Below are 13183 nucleotides of genomic sequence, written 5' to 3'. Positions count from 1 at the left end.
GAGCCACAATCGACTGCCACGTGGTCCCAAAATGGACAAAAATACATGGCTGAACCCTTAACATTATGGCCATCTGGCCAAATCAAACAAGCCAGATTGGCCGAAGGAACCGACGACTCTGAATCATGCACAAGCCTACTGGATATACGTTGCCATATAATCCAGTTCAAAGACGATAATCTAGATTCAGAAAATGGATTATATGGCAGTGTAGATGGGGCCAATGTCTTTTCCTAGCTACCTTTTCTCCTTTTTCTCTGTCTAGCTTGAAGACTTTTTTAAACACTAGCTTTGCCCGGCCACGCGTTGCTGTGGCTTATGCTTTCAGAGTGTTGCTCTTTATTTACTGTCCTGATTTTAGAGATTATATTGTTCTGTATTATTATTAATCGCTTTGAATGCGATTTCCTGCTTCTTGGCAGGGGGTTGGACTGGATGGCCCATGAGGTCTCTTCCAACTCTACTATTCTATGATTCTATATCACAGTAATTATTACATATTATATTGATAATCTTATATTATCTGCTTAGAACTGGATTATATGAGGCCCCTTCTTCACAGCTGTATAAAATGCACACTGAAGTGGATTATATGGCAGTGTGGAGTCCAGATAATCCAGTTCAAAGCAGATAATATAAGATTATAAATGGGTTATATAGCTGTGTGGAAGGGCCTTGAGTCTACACTGCCATATAATCCAGTGCAAATTAGATAATCTGTGGAAGAGGCCGAGGCCTAAGTCTGCCTGTCCCCTGGGCTGAGTTGGTTGCTAGGAGTGGGCAGAGATTAGTTCTCTAACTGGCAGTAATTGGATAAAAACAATTATTCCTTTCCCTCTTATTAGGACTTTATTTTTCTTTTCTTTTTGTTGTATCAACCTAGAGGTGTGGATGATGGGTTGTGTTGTCAAATTTCGAGGTTAGGGGACCTGTAGTTTTGTTGTTTTGTTGGTCGCCGTGATGCCATCTCTCTTTTATATATATAGATTGGTAAAATGATGAAGGACCGCGTTAGCTGAGCCATATCATGATATAGGAATGAATATTTTAGGTTTGAGGAGCCCCGGTGACGAAGTGCGTTAAAGCACTGAGCTGCTGAACTTGCAAACCGAAAGGCCCCAGGTTCAAATCCCGGGAGCGGCTTGAGCGCTGTTAGCTCCAGCTCCTGCCAACCTAGCAGTTCGAAAACATGCCAATGTGAGTAGATCAATAGGTACCGCTTTGGCGGGAAGGTAACGGCACTCCATGCAGTCATGCCGGCCACATGACCTTGGAGGTGTCTACGGACAACGCCAGCTCTTCGGCTTAGAAATGGAGATGAGCACCAACCCCCAGAGTCGGACATGACTTGACTTAACGTCAGGGGAAACCTTTACCTTTTTTATTTTAGGTTTGTGTTGCATCCCTTGCAGGAGTTCATCTAATTAGAGGTTCTGGGATTCATTGTTCTGTTAAAAGAAGTGCGCATTTGATGTCACATGGTTATGAACACTACAATAATTGCCCGTAAAAATGATCTTTTTTCTTTGGTCAGGTTTTCCTTGTAAGGAAAATTATTGGTCCCGATGCTGGGCAGCTGTATGCAATGAAAGTCCTGAAGAAAGCATCTTTGAAAGGTATGCTTAATTTTAATAGGAAGAAGTGCCGTAATTTAATTCTTTCATTAAACATAGTTGTTTAGTTACTAAGTATAGTATAAAAGCCACCCCAGTGTTAAAGGTATTTACAAGCCCAATTAGATATAGTGATACTTGAAACCTTTGTATATAAATTTGAAATGGAAGCATTTGGCTGCGTTCCTTCAAGGCACACATCAGAAGGCTTTCATGAGATCGGTTTATTGATTGCTTCTAATGACATAATTTAATGATAAACAGGTTTTTGGTTTCCTCAGTGGTTTCCTTTGGTGAAGAGAGTATTTATTCTCTGCAGATGTAACTTTAAATTCTACTTTAAATATCTGTTATTACAGGGAGCACCCATTTCTGAGAACAGTCAGAAAGCGAACTTGGTTGAAAAGTTGAACCCTTTTTAAAACTTTCGAATGCAAGACTGAACACTAGGGAAAGCCAAGTAGATTATAAAAAATGATGAAAAAGAGGAAATTAAAATGATTTTGTACCCTGACCTTTATTAAATTGTGTCGAGAAAGTCCTTTACAAATAGTGCCTAATTGTTAATGGTTGTATTTCCGCATGGAATCAAGAGGTGCACATGCCAGCAAGTGACAGTGTTTACTCCTGCTTGAAATAGATCCAGAGTTAAATTATTTATTTACATACACAGCTGTTATTTTGATTTGCAGTTCGAGATCGAGTCCGCACAAAGATGGAGAGAGATATATTAGTAGAAGTAAATCATCCATTTATTGTCAAACTGCACTATGGTGAGTATTTAATTGTTTATTTGCATTGTTTTGCTGTTGTTTGTGATCTAGTGCTCTTCCAGTTCTACTATTTGAAATTCTGTCCAAAAGTTAGCAAAAAGAGTAATAAGACAATTGCTGAAAGTATTTGAATTAGTCGCTTTATGGAACACAACAGTTGCTTTGATAATCCTGCCGATGGCAAAGTAGATACGTGCCTACAAATTTAGATTCGGTGGCATAGACAAACTTCAGAACTACAGAACTACAGAAAAATAATATTGGGAAAGTATGCAGGCTATGTTCAAAGCATTCCGATTGAAAATACAGGATCTTCCTGCTTTAACATTTGACCCAGCTCAAAATAACTATAGTTTTATAAGCACCTATTTTCAAAAATGGCTGTGAAAGCTTCGAACTGCCCTTTGCTCCAGGGCAATTTGCACCAGCGATAGAGTCTGACATGCTGGTAGCCTGTCACTAGAATGCTAAATGTAAGATTTTTGCTTCAACACGACCAAATTGGAGTGCTAATTGTAATCTGGCGTGAAGTGTGTTTCTCGCACACATTTGCTTGTCTGTCCTAATAATGTTCGGCTGAATTCACATGGAGGGTTCTGCTCCTGCAAAAAATAAAAGTGATATTAAAAAAGGATAAATATGCATTTAATTTAACCCATACGTTGGATAAATATGTGGGAAAAATCAGATACCTTTGTCTTTGCGGTAAGCCTTGAAAATCCTAAATTACTTGCCTGGAAAATTAGTAAAGAAGCATTTTAAAGTTATATCTGAATGCACGATGTGAGCGTAGCCTTTTAGGAATATCAGTTCTTTCTGCCTGAACAGTTTTGATTTTACAAATGTCAGACACACATTTTGAAATAAAAGACATTATTTAATAATATATATGCTGTGTGTATATGATTTGCCCATTGATTCGTATTTGCTTTGTCACATCAGCCTTTCAGACTGAAGGGAAGCTATATTTAATACTGGATTTTCTCAGGGGAGGAGACGTGTTCACGAGATTATCCAAAGAGGTACGTATTTAGAAAAAATATTAAAACATAAGCACAATTTAGAGGGGAATTATCGGGAAACTGAATGTAAATGTTAAGAATGGTTAATCTGATGGGAACAATATAATGTCTGGAGTACAAACATGATCTTGAGTCTCCTGTGTTGAAATCTGACCCAGTATTCAGCCCTGGGTTGTTTTAGGACTATCCCTTTCTGTCAACTTAAACTCCATCCCATTGTTCTTGCAAACATACTATTGAAAGAGTAGGGCAGTATTATATATAGTGCTTTGAGGACCCTTGGGCTGGGCTTTAACACAGTTGGCAAATCACCAGCAGTAATAAGATCTACCAACTGAAAGGTGGCCACTTCGAAGCCCGGTCGGGGTGAGCACTCGACCGTCAAGCCCAGCTCAATGTTTACCTAAGCAGTTCAAAAACAGCTTAGAGCTGTAAGTAGAGAAATTAAGTACTGCTAATAAGCAGAGGAGATATTTTATGACACCATAAAGAACAAGACCAGAAATCCAATGTCCAAACAGCATTGAATGTTTGCCATGTATGTGTACTGTGATCCGCTCTGAGCCCCATTGGGGAGATGGGGCGGAATATAAATAAAGTATTATTGACACAACGACATAGTATGACACAGCAAACAAGATAGATATGCTGGATTTCGTATCACAAAATCACAAGACGAACACTTCCCAAGTGTCTAGGACTGTGTGATGTATTTTCGGATAATGCGCACAGATCCCAGCAGGGTGGCCTTTTGCAGTTAGCAGATCGTGATTTTGTCAATGTCTGTTGTTTCCAAATGCCGGTTGAGATCTTTTGGCATGGCACCCAATGTGCCAATCACCACCAGGACCAACTGCACTGGTTTCTGCCAGAGTCTTTGCAGTTGTTATTATTCTACACTGCCATATAATCCAGATTACCAAATCAGATAATCCAAATTATCTGCTTTGAACTGGATTATATGAGTCTACACTGCTAAATAATCCAGTTCAAGGCAAATAACACTGGATTTTACAAGGGGGCTAAATTCCTCTGGGGAATGGCAAGTTTTCGAAGTCAGGTCCTTTGTATCAATGGGGTTTTGCCTTTGGGGTTTTGCCTTTGCAAGTTGTGCTCACTTACTTGGGAATCCTTCCTAATACAGTGAGGCACTATTCTCAGTAAACATACATAATATTGTGCAATAAAGTGCTTGGTGTGCAAATTTATTTATTTACAATATTTATTTTCTGCTTTCCTCACCTCGAAGGGGACTTAGGGCGGATGACAGGACATATATATGCAGCAAACATTCTATGCTGTTTATACACAGACAAGATAGACAATTAAACATAGGTAGAGAGGTATATAGGCTTTCCCCATCTTCGGCATCTTGGAAGCTTGTTCTTGGTTCTAGCCCCAGGGAGGTGCTGTCACTCCATTTCCCTGCCAAAAAGCTTTATTCGTAACTTCGTCTTTTTTAAAAAAATCGAATTGCCTGGCATTTTCTTATGAGTGCCTTTATACCTCCCCACTTTTAAGCGGTCCCTATTTATCTACTCACACTTTGCTTTCGAACTGCTAGGTTGGCAGAAAAATGGAGAGACATATGTATTTAATTAGTGTCTGGGACTGCCTATTCATAAAGAAATATTATTTTCAACCCCCCCTTCCTACCATAGCTGAGAATATAGGATATTGATTTTAGAGGTTTTTTTCTTACCAGAAACCTTTAATTCTATGTATGGTTTTAAATCTACTAAATGGGCCTTGGATGTGATTTTATTTGTATCTAAACCTAGTTGCAAAATGTGCGCTGACCAGTGTAACAAATACATTTCCCATTTGTGTTAATTGGATAGATTGCTGTGCGAATGTACCAGTGCCTTGTAGTTAATCTACATCATGTCTTTTTAAATGCCAGTGGAGTTTGTGAATATCTGAGACATATAGAAATTTAACAAGATCAGAATGTAAATCTATATAGTTCTTATTAGGTTATGTTTACAGAGGAAGATGTGAAATTCTACCTCGCAGAACTGGCCCTTGCTTTGGATCATCTGCACAGCTTGGGGATTGTATACAGGGACCTGAAGCCAGAAAAGTAAAGTAAAATGTATTTTATCCACTACTACAGTATTCTTATTTAAAGGCTGGTTTGCATTTTGTGTCATAACTATACCTAGAATAATCGGAAAGCTCTCCATCTCTGTTTTGTTTTTCCAATACACATCTTAAAATTGAGTAGCCGACTGTACATTTGTTAACAGACGGTATCAGTGATTTGTAGGAGTTGTAGTTTACCTACATCCAGAGTGCACTATGAACCCAAACAATGATGGATCTGGAACAAATTTGGCATGCACACCCGGTATGCTCAAATTTGAATATTGGTGGTGTAAAGAACTCAGGCAGAGGGGAATCTTCCACCTCTGACACCGATTGTGGAGAAGGATGATGTTTCTATTAATTAATTATTATATATTTATATATCCGCTGCCACCAATATAAAGATGTTTTTATTTAAAAGCTGCCACCAAATTATAGAGGTTTTATAATGCTTCCACCAAATTACAAAGGGGATTATCAACTCTTGCCACCACTATTGGAAGATTTAGCCACTGGCTACTTAGAGAGGAGACTTTTATTTTTCTTCCTTCTTCTTGTTTATTCTTAATGTGTGTATATATGAAAGACTGAGATGTTTGATAGAACAATAACAAGTTTATTCAGGCACAGCTTAATGGTGACAATTTCTCACTTAGAGGCACTTTCCTTAACAATTGCAATAACAGAATGAGGTGATTCAAGCTTCCTAAAATGTCACTTCTTTCTCCACTAACAGACTACCTTAAAATAAGCCACCAAACTTATTTTAAACTGACTCAAATAAACTCTTGAGCCTCCCTGATTCCCTCAACTGAGAATCAGACTTCCCTGTACCTTATCAGGGCACAGACTACCTAAAATAAGTCACCAAACTTATTTTAGAATTGACTCAAAGTCCCACATTTGAGCCACCCTGATCCTCCAACTGAAAATCAGACTTCCCTGTCGTTCGCTGACCACAGACACTGACTGACTGATTTTTCCCTCCAAATTCTGCTCTCTTCAGCCAACCCAGTTGACTCCACCCCCCTCTCCATGGCAACCACTCATGAGAGCAGAGTAACTGAAATATTAACCCTTTTTAAAACACAGTTAAACATGACTTTTAAAACACAATTAAAAATGACATCTGTAAACTAAAATTCATACCGGTACTTCTTTACAGGTGGGTTTTGAGGGTAATTGGCCTGGACATTTTGGAGTTGTAGGTACTGGGATGTATAGTTCACCTGTAACCAATGAGCACTCTGAACTCCACCGAAGATGGAATTGGACCAAACTTGGCACATAGAGCCCCCATGACCAGCAAAAAACACTGGAGGTCCTTGGGGAAAATTCACCTTGATTTTGGGGAGTTGTAGTTCACCTACATCTGGACAGTACTGTGAACCCAAACACGGACTGATCTGGATCAAACATGGCACACATATCTGATATGCCGAAATTTGATTACTGAAGGGGTTTGGGGAACTGACCTTCCTTTCTGGGAGTTGTAGTTCACCCACAACCAGAGAAACTGACCTCTACTGATGATGAACCTGGTCCAAACTTGGCACACAGAACCCCTATAACTAACTCATCTTACTGGAGGTGTTGGAGGGGATTGACTCACCATAGTGGGAGTTGTAGTTTACCCTACAGCCAGAAAGCACACTGAACCCCACCGATAATGCATCCAGAGCAAACATGTCCAACATAACAAACTTTAAGTACTGATGGAGTTTCTGGGGGTTAACCTGGCATGGTGTCAGTTGTAGTTAATTCACAACCTTTTGCATTTCGTACAATTAAAAATTGACTTTTAGAAGTAACCCAGGCAATGGTGGGTACCCAAGATAGCATATAATATAATCTATAAGTATTTCTTAGGGCTCCACAAGAAACCTTTACTTCAACAAGAGCTCCATAGCTGAAAAAGTTTGAGAACCCCTGGGATATATATACAGTAGAGTCTCACTTATCCAAGCTAAACGGGCTGGCAGAAGCTTGGATAAGCGAATATCTTGGATAATAAGGAGGGATTAAGGAAAAGCCTATTAAACATCAAATTAGGTTATGATTTTACAAATTAAGCACCAAAACATCATGTTATACAACAAATTTGACAGAAAATGTAGTTCAATACGCAGTATTAATATGTAGTACTTACTGTATTTACAAATTTAGCACAAAAATATCACGATGTATTGAAAACATTGACTACAAAAATGGCTTGGATAATCCAGAGGCTTGGATAAGCGAGGCTTGGATAAGTGAGACTCTACTGTATGTGTATATATATACAGTAGAGTCTCACTTATCCAACGTTCTGGATTATCCAATGCATTTTTGTAGTCAATGTTTTCAATACATTGTGATATTTTGGTGCTAAATTCGTAAATACAGTAATTACGACATAGCATTACTGTGTATTGAACTACTTTTTCTGTCAAATTTGTTGTTAAACATGATGTTTTGGTGCTTAATTTGTAAAATCACAACCTAATTTGATGTTTAATAGGCTTTTTCTTAATCCCTCCTTATTATCCAACATATTCGCTTATCCAACGTTCTGCCGGCCCGTTTATGTTGGATAAGTGAGACTCTACTGTGTGTGTGTGTGTGTGTGTGTGTATATATATATATATATACATACATACATACACACACACACACACACACACACACACAAACACACACACATACTGCAATGTTAACCTAATCCTTATTTGTGCTATTGCTATGCTAAAATGTCTTATAAATATTCCTGTTATGTGTTGGTGAATCTGAATTTTAATTTTCAGCATTTTGCTTGACGAAGCAGGACATATCAAGTTAACAGGTAGGTCAAATTTATTAGTTTAACATATTAAACATTATTTGTTTCAATTGCCTATGTATCTATGAAAGCAGAGTTATAAAAATTGGATCACGTTGTGCCTAGATATTTATTCATATTCATTTTGAGTCTAACTTTAGTTGAACCCAGACACTCTACCTGAGCCAAACGACATCATACAAACATCTGCCTCTCCGAAGAAGAGTAATCAAAGAGATTAAAAGGGCGAAATGTGTGCTCTTTTGCTTTTAGTGAGAAGCAAGATGAGGATTTTGCAGGATGGTAAAGCTCTTAGTTCATACGGAAATATAAAATAATCCTAAAATGGCATTTGGGAGAAATTTCTGAATATTATTCCAGGATCACTATGGGTTTAAGTAGTGTGGCGGGTGCATGCGGCTGTCTGTCTGGTAATTCCTCATTTACACACTTTATCTATTTTAGTGCCCTGTTTGGCTGTCATGTTTTCTAAGGCTCACATTCTTAACGTGTTTGTTTTTCTTAAAAGTGAAATCAAAGAGTTGCTGTGAGTTTTCAGTGCTGTCTGGCCATGTTCCAGAAGCATTCTCTCCTGACGTTTCGCCCACATCTATGGCAAGTGGAGCTTATATATCTATGGAATCATTTCCAAGGTGGGAGAAAGAAACCTTGTCTGTTTGAGGCAAGTATGAATGCCGCAACGGATCATCTTGATTAGCATTGACTAGCCTTTCAGCTTCAAAGTTTGGCAGAGTCCTGCCTGGGGGAATCTTTTGTTGCGAGGTGATTAGCTGGCCCTGATGGTTTCTTATAACACTACAGTATAATATTACAACTCCGTGCAGTCATGCCGACCACATGACCTGGAGATGTCTATGGACAACGCCAGCTCTTCGACTTAGAAATGGAGATGAGCACCAGCCCCCAGAGTCGATCACGACTGGACTTAACATCAGTGGAAACCTTTACCTTTACTAATAATGTATTTATTAGCATTAAAAAAACTACCAGTATTAAAACCTCTAGAATCAGAACAGTAAATAAAGAGCAACACTCAAAAAGCAGGGGAATCCCACACAGGAAACAATCTAACAAGCCAGCTAACACCTCCCAACAAAGGATTCCCCCCAGGCTTTGAAGCTGCAAGGCTATTCAATGCTATTCAAACTTGCTAATAATTACAACATTTACACTTGCTTTAAACAGTCAGAGATCTTGTCTCCACCCTGGACACAAGTATATATACGTTCCACTTGCCTCACTGTCAACAGAACGTCTGAAGATGCCATTAGCCACAGATGCAGGCAGAACGTCAGGAGAGAATGCTGCTAGAACATGGCTATACATCCCAAAAAATTCACAGCAACCCACTGTATAAATGGAACTATGTTGTCCTGGTGTTGAGAACCTTATGGGCACCAACAAAATAATGGGGCAGTCCGGGTTCCCCAAATGGGCGTTAGATATTGCACGTGTATCCTAATCCTAAAGGATTCACTTTTTTGTTTTGTTTTTATGTTCTGTTGCTGCCTTTGCACAAAATGTCTTTGTCTTTGATATTCCTTTATAATACTGTTTTAGACTTTGGCCTCAGCAAAGAATCGGTCGACCAAGAGAAGAAAGCCTACTCCTTCTGCGGCACCGTTGAGTACATGGCCCCTGAAGTGGTGAACCGGCGAGGCCACAACCAAAGTGCGGACTGGTGGTCGTTTGGTGTCCTCATGGTAATTATATTTCATTGCCTGTTTAACTTGAAGATATTATGTATTGTTGAAGGCTTTCATGACCGGGAGTCACTGGATTGCTTTTTTTAAAATAGTTTTTATTGAATTTAAAATTTTTCATACAATAATTACTTTTATCACATAGCAGATATTTAATGTATCGTACAATACTTGCATCATTCTTTTATATCTATTGTTGATTTATATCTACTACAATGTTAACATTTGTCCATCTATATTTCTTCACCACTGTGTATCCCCCCCTCCCACCCCGAGCCACTTCTTATATATTGTCCAACCAAAATCTCATTTCTTCCTGAGTCGGTAGCCCTCCATCCCTTTTTTGGAGTCCTTTCTCAATAAATTTCCCCCATACATCCTCAAAATCATTTTTATTCCATATCCCTCTTTTAACTTTTAATTTGCATGTTAGCTTATCGTTTATTGCCAATTTCCATACTTCCTTATACCATTCTTCAATCTGAACATCTATTACTTTTCTCCAGTTCCTTGCTATAAGCATTCTTGCTATTGTCAATAAATTTGTTATTGCTTCTTTTTCTTTTTTATCCATCTTATTGTTATTATAAATTGATAATAATGCAATACCAGGGCTTCTTTCCAATTTGATGTTCATTATATCCTCTATCTCTTTAAATATTTTATACCAAAATTTCCTTACATATTTACAATGCCACCACATATGTATATAGGTTCCCACTTCCTGACAGCCTCTCCAGCAATTTTTTGGATGGTTTTTATTAATATTTGACCTTTTTAATGGCGTTAAATACCATTTCCAAATTATCTTATAATAATTTTCTTTAACTCTTATTGATAATTTTTTCAAGTGCCTTTGTTTCCACAATTGTGACCATTCCATTTCATTTATTTTCACCTCTAACTCCTCCTCCCATATTTCCTTAAGAGTGGTGTTTTTCTCTTTCCTTCTTTTATTCCACCCAATATTCTATAGATTCTATAGACTCTATATTCTATATAGAGTCACTGGATTGCTGTGCGTTTTCTGGGCTGTGTGCCAAACAAAAGATGCCTCCAGGCAACAAAAGCCAGGCTTCCTCTATGCAGATACCCTCACTGATTGACTTTGCAAACTTCATGGCTACTCAAATGCTAATTCAAGCTTTCTAATTACAACATTCTCACTTTCTTCAAACAGACAAGGGTTCTTCTCCCCACCCTGGACATTCCACAGACATATATATGTACACTCCACTTGCCTCACTTCCAACATAACCTCTGATAATGCCATTAGCCACAGATGCAGGAGAAACATTAAGAAAGAATTCTACTGGGACATGGCCATACAAATAAAAAAACTCACAGCAATCCACTGAAGATATTATTCTTAATGTTACCAAGGAAATTGATATGCTGTTCATACATTCTTGAGATTCTTGAGAACTTTGATACACTATTATGTTGCTTAGTATACATACTAAGAAAAGGTTTGCTCAGTGGGTTAAATCAATAGCTGCAGAAAAATTTGCTGACCAGAACGTTGGCAGTTCAAAACTGCGGGCCAGGGTGAGCTACCGCTGTCAGCCCTAGCTTCTGCCTACCTAGCAGTTCAAAAACATGTAATGTGAGTAGATCAATAGGTACCACTCCAGTGGGAAAGTAATGGCATTCCATACAGTCATGCTAGCCATATGACCTTGGAGGTGTCTACGGACAACGCCGGCTCTTCAGCAATGGAAATGTAGACGAGCACTAACCCCCAATCGGACACAACTAGACTTAACGTCAGGGGAAAACCTTTACCTTTACTATTTATATTGTAATCCTCTCTGAGACAGAGTGGAATATAAATAAAGTGTATTATTATGTATTATTATTTCCAAAATGCTCTAAATTTTGCAATATTTTACCGAGAGCTATAAAAACAGCTTCACAAAAAGACGTAACCGAGACCAGAGGAAAGAATATTTGGTGAAAGAAGTTGTAAGTAAAGTAGTAACTACAGTTACTGCTTGGTATAGCAGTGTCTTTGTATAGAGAAGTGATTGGCTGACAATTCTATTATTACATGTCTTTTTGTGGCTGTAATAAATGTACGGTAAAATTCCCACAGAGATTAATTTTAATCTTTCAAAGGGTTTTGTCTGAAATATTACTTTGACATCTGGAGAGAAAAACAGAGAGAAAGAGATAGGGATAAACCATCATTTTAAATTGTTCATGGTGTATTAAACTCACTGTTTAATATTAAACTCTTTTCTAGCTGTGTTTTTGCTTTTATGATAACACTACTTCCTTACTATAAACGGAATGCAAAGCAGCTAAAATAGGATACAATGAAGTGGCTTTTTTGTTGAAATGATCTGGAATCTACATTTCTAAATGTGGGCTGTTTATTTTCCAGTTTGAGATGCTTACTGGTACATTGCCATTTCAAGGCAAAGATCGAAATGAAACCATGAATATGATACTTAAGTAAGTATTTTTCTATTTACTCTTTTGAGTTACTGTATATACTCGAGTATAAGCCGACCCGAATATAAGCCGAGGCACCTAATTTTACCACAAAAACCTGGGAAAACATTGACTCCAGTATAAGTCGAGGATGGTAAATTTCAGAAATAAAAATAGATACCAATAAAATTACATTAATTGAGGCATCAGTAGGTTAAATGTTTTTGAATATTTACATAAAGCTCAAATTTAAGATAAGACTGTTCAACTCTGATCAAATAATTATTCTCATCTTCTTCAATGTAAATGTGCTTATGTATCCTTTTCATAATAATAGAGTAAAATAATACATGTAATAATTAATAATAATAATAATAATAATAATAATAATAATAATAATAATAATAAATACAGGAAAATAATAAATGTACAGTAGAGTCTTGCTTATCCAACACTCGCTTATCCAACATTCTGGATTATCCAACGCATTTTGTAGTCAATGTTTTCAAAACATTGTGATATTTTGGTGCTAAATTCGTAAATACAGTAATTACTACATAACATTAATGTGTAATGGACTACTTTTTCTGTCAAATTTGTTGTATAACATGATGTTTTGGTGCTTAATTTGTAAAATCATAATGTAATTTGATGTTTAATAGGCTTTTCCTTAATCTCTCCTTATTGTCCAACATATTCGCTTATCCAACGTTCTGCCGGCCCGTTTATG

At 37.6% G+C, this 13183-nt stretch overlaps 1 protein-coding gene across 1 annotated transcript in view; it reads left to right on the top strand.

The window, feature by feature from the left end:
- The window catches only part of rps6ka6 (ribosomal protein S6 kinase A6), a 61133-nt gene that overhangs the window by 24960 nt on the left and 22990 nt on the right, over nt 1-13183 (top strand). The window contains exons 4-10 of the mRNA XM_062963673.1: nt 1535-1616; nt 2306-2386; nt 3329-3408; nt 5385-5491; nt 8280-8317; nt 9875-10017; nt 12404-12474. Of these exons, the coding sequence (XP_062819743.1) occupies nt 1535-1616; nt 2306-2386; nt 3329-3408; nt 5385-5491; nt 8280-8317; nt 9875-10017; nt 12404-12474 (602 nt within the window). The remainder of the gene's footprint in view (nt 1-1534; nt 1617-2305; nt 2387-3328; nt 3409-5384; nt 5492-8279; nt 8318-9874; nt 10018-12403; nt 12475-13183) is intronic.

The sequence above is a fragment of the Anolis carolinensis genome, unplaced genomic scaffold (assembly GCF_035594765.1).
Source record: "Anolis carolinensis isolate JA03-04 unplaced genomic scaffold, rAnoCar3.1.pri scaffold_12, whole genome shotgun sequence".
In the NCBI taxonomy this organism is placed as follows: domain Eukaryota; kingdom Metazoa; phylum Chordata; class Lepidosauria; order Squamata; family Dactyloidae; genus Anolis; species Anolis carolinensis.
This window is presented reverse-complemented; position numbering and strand designations above follow the sequence as displayed.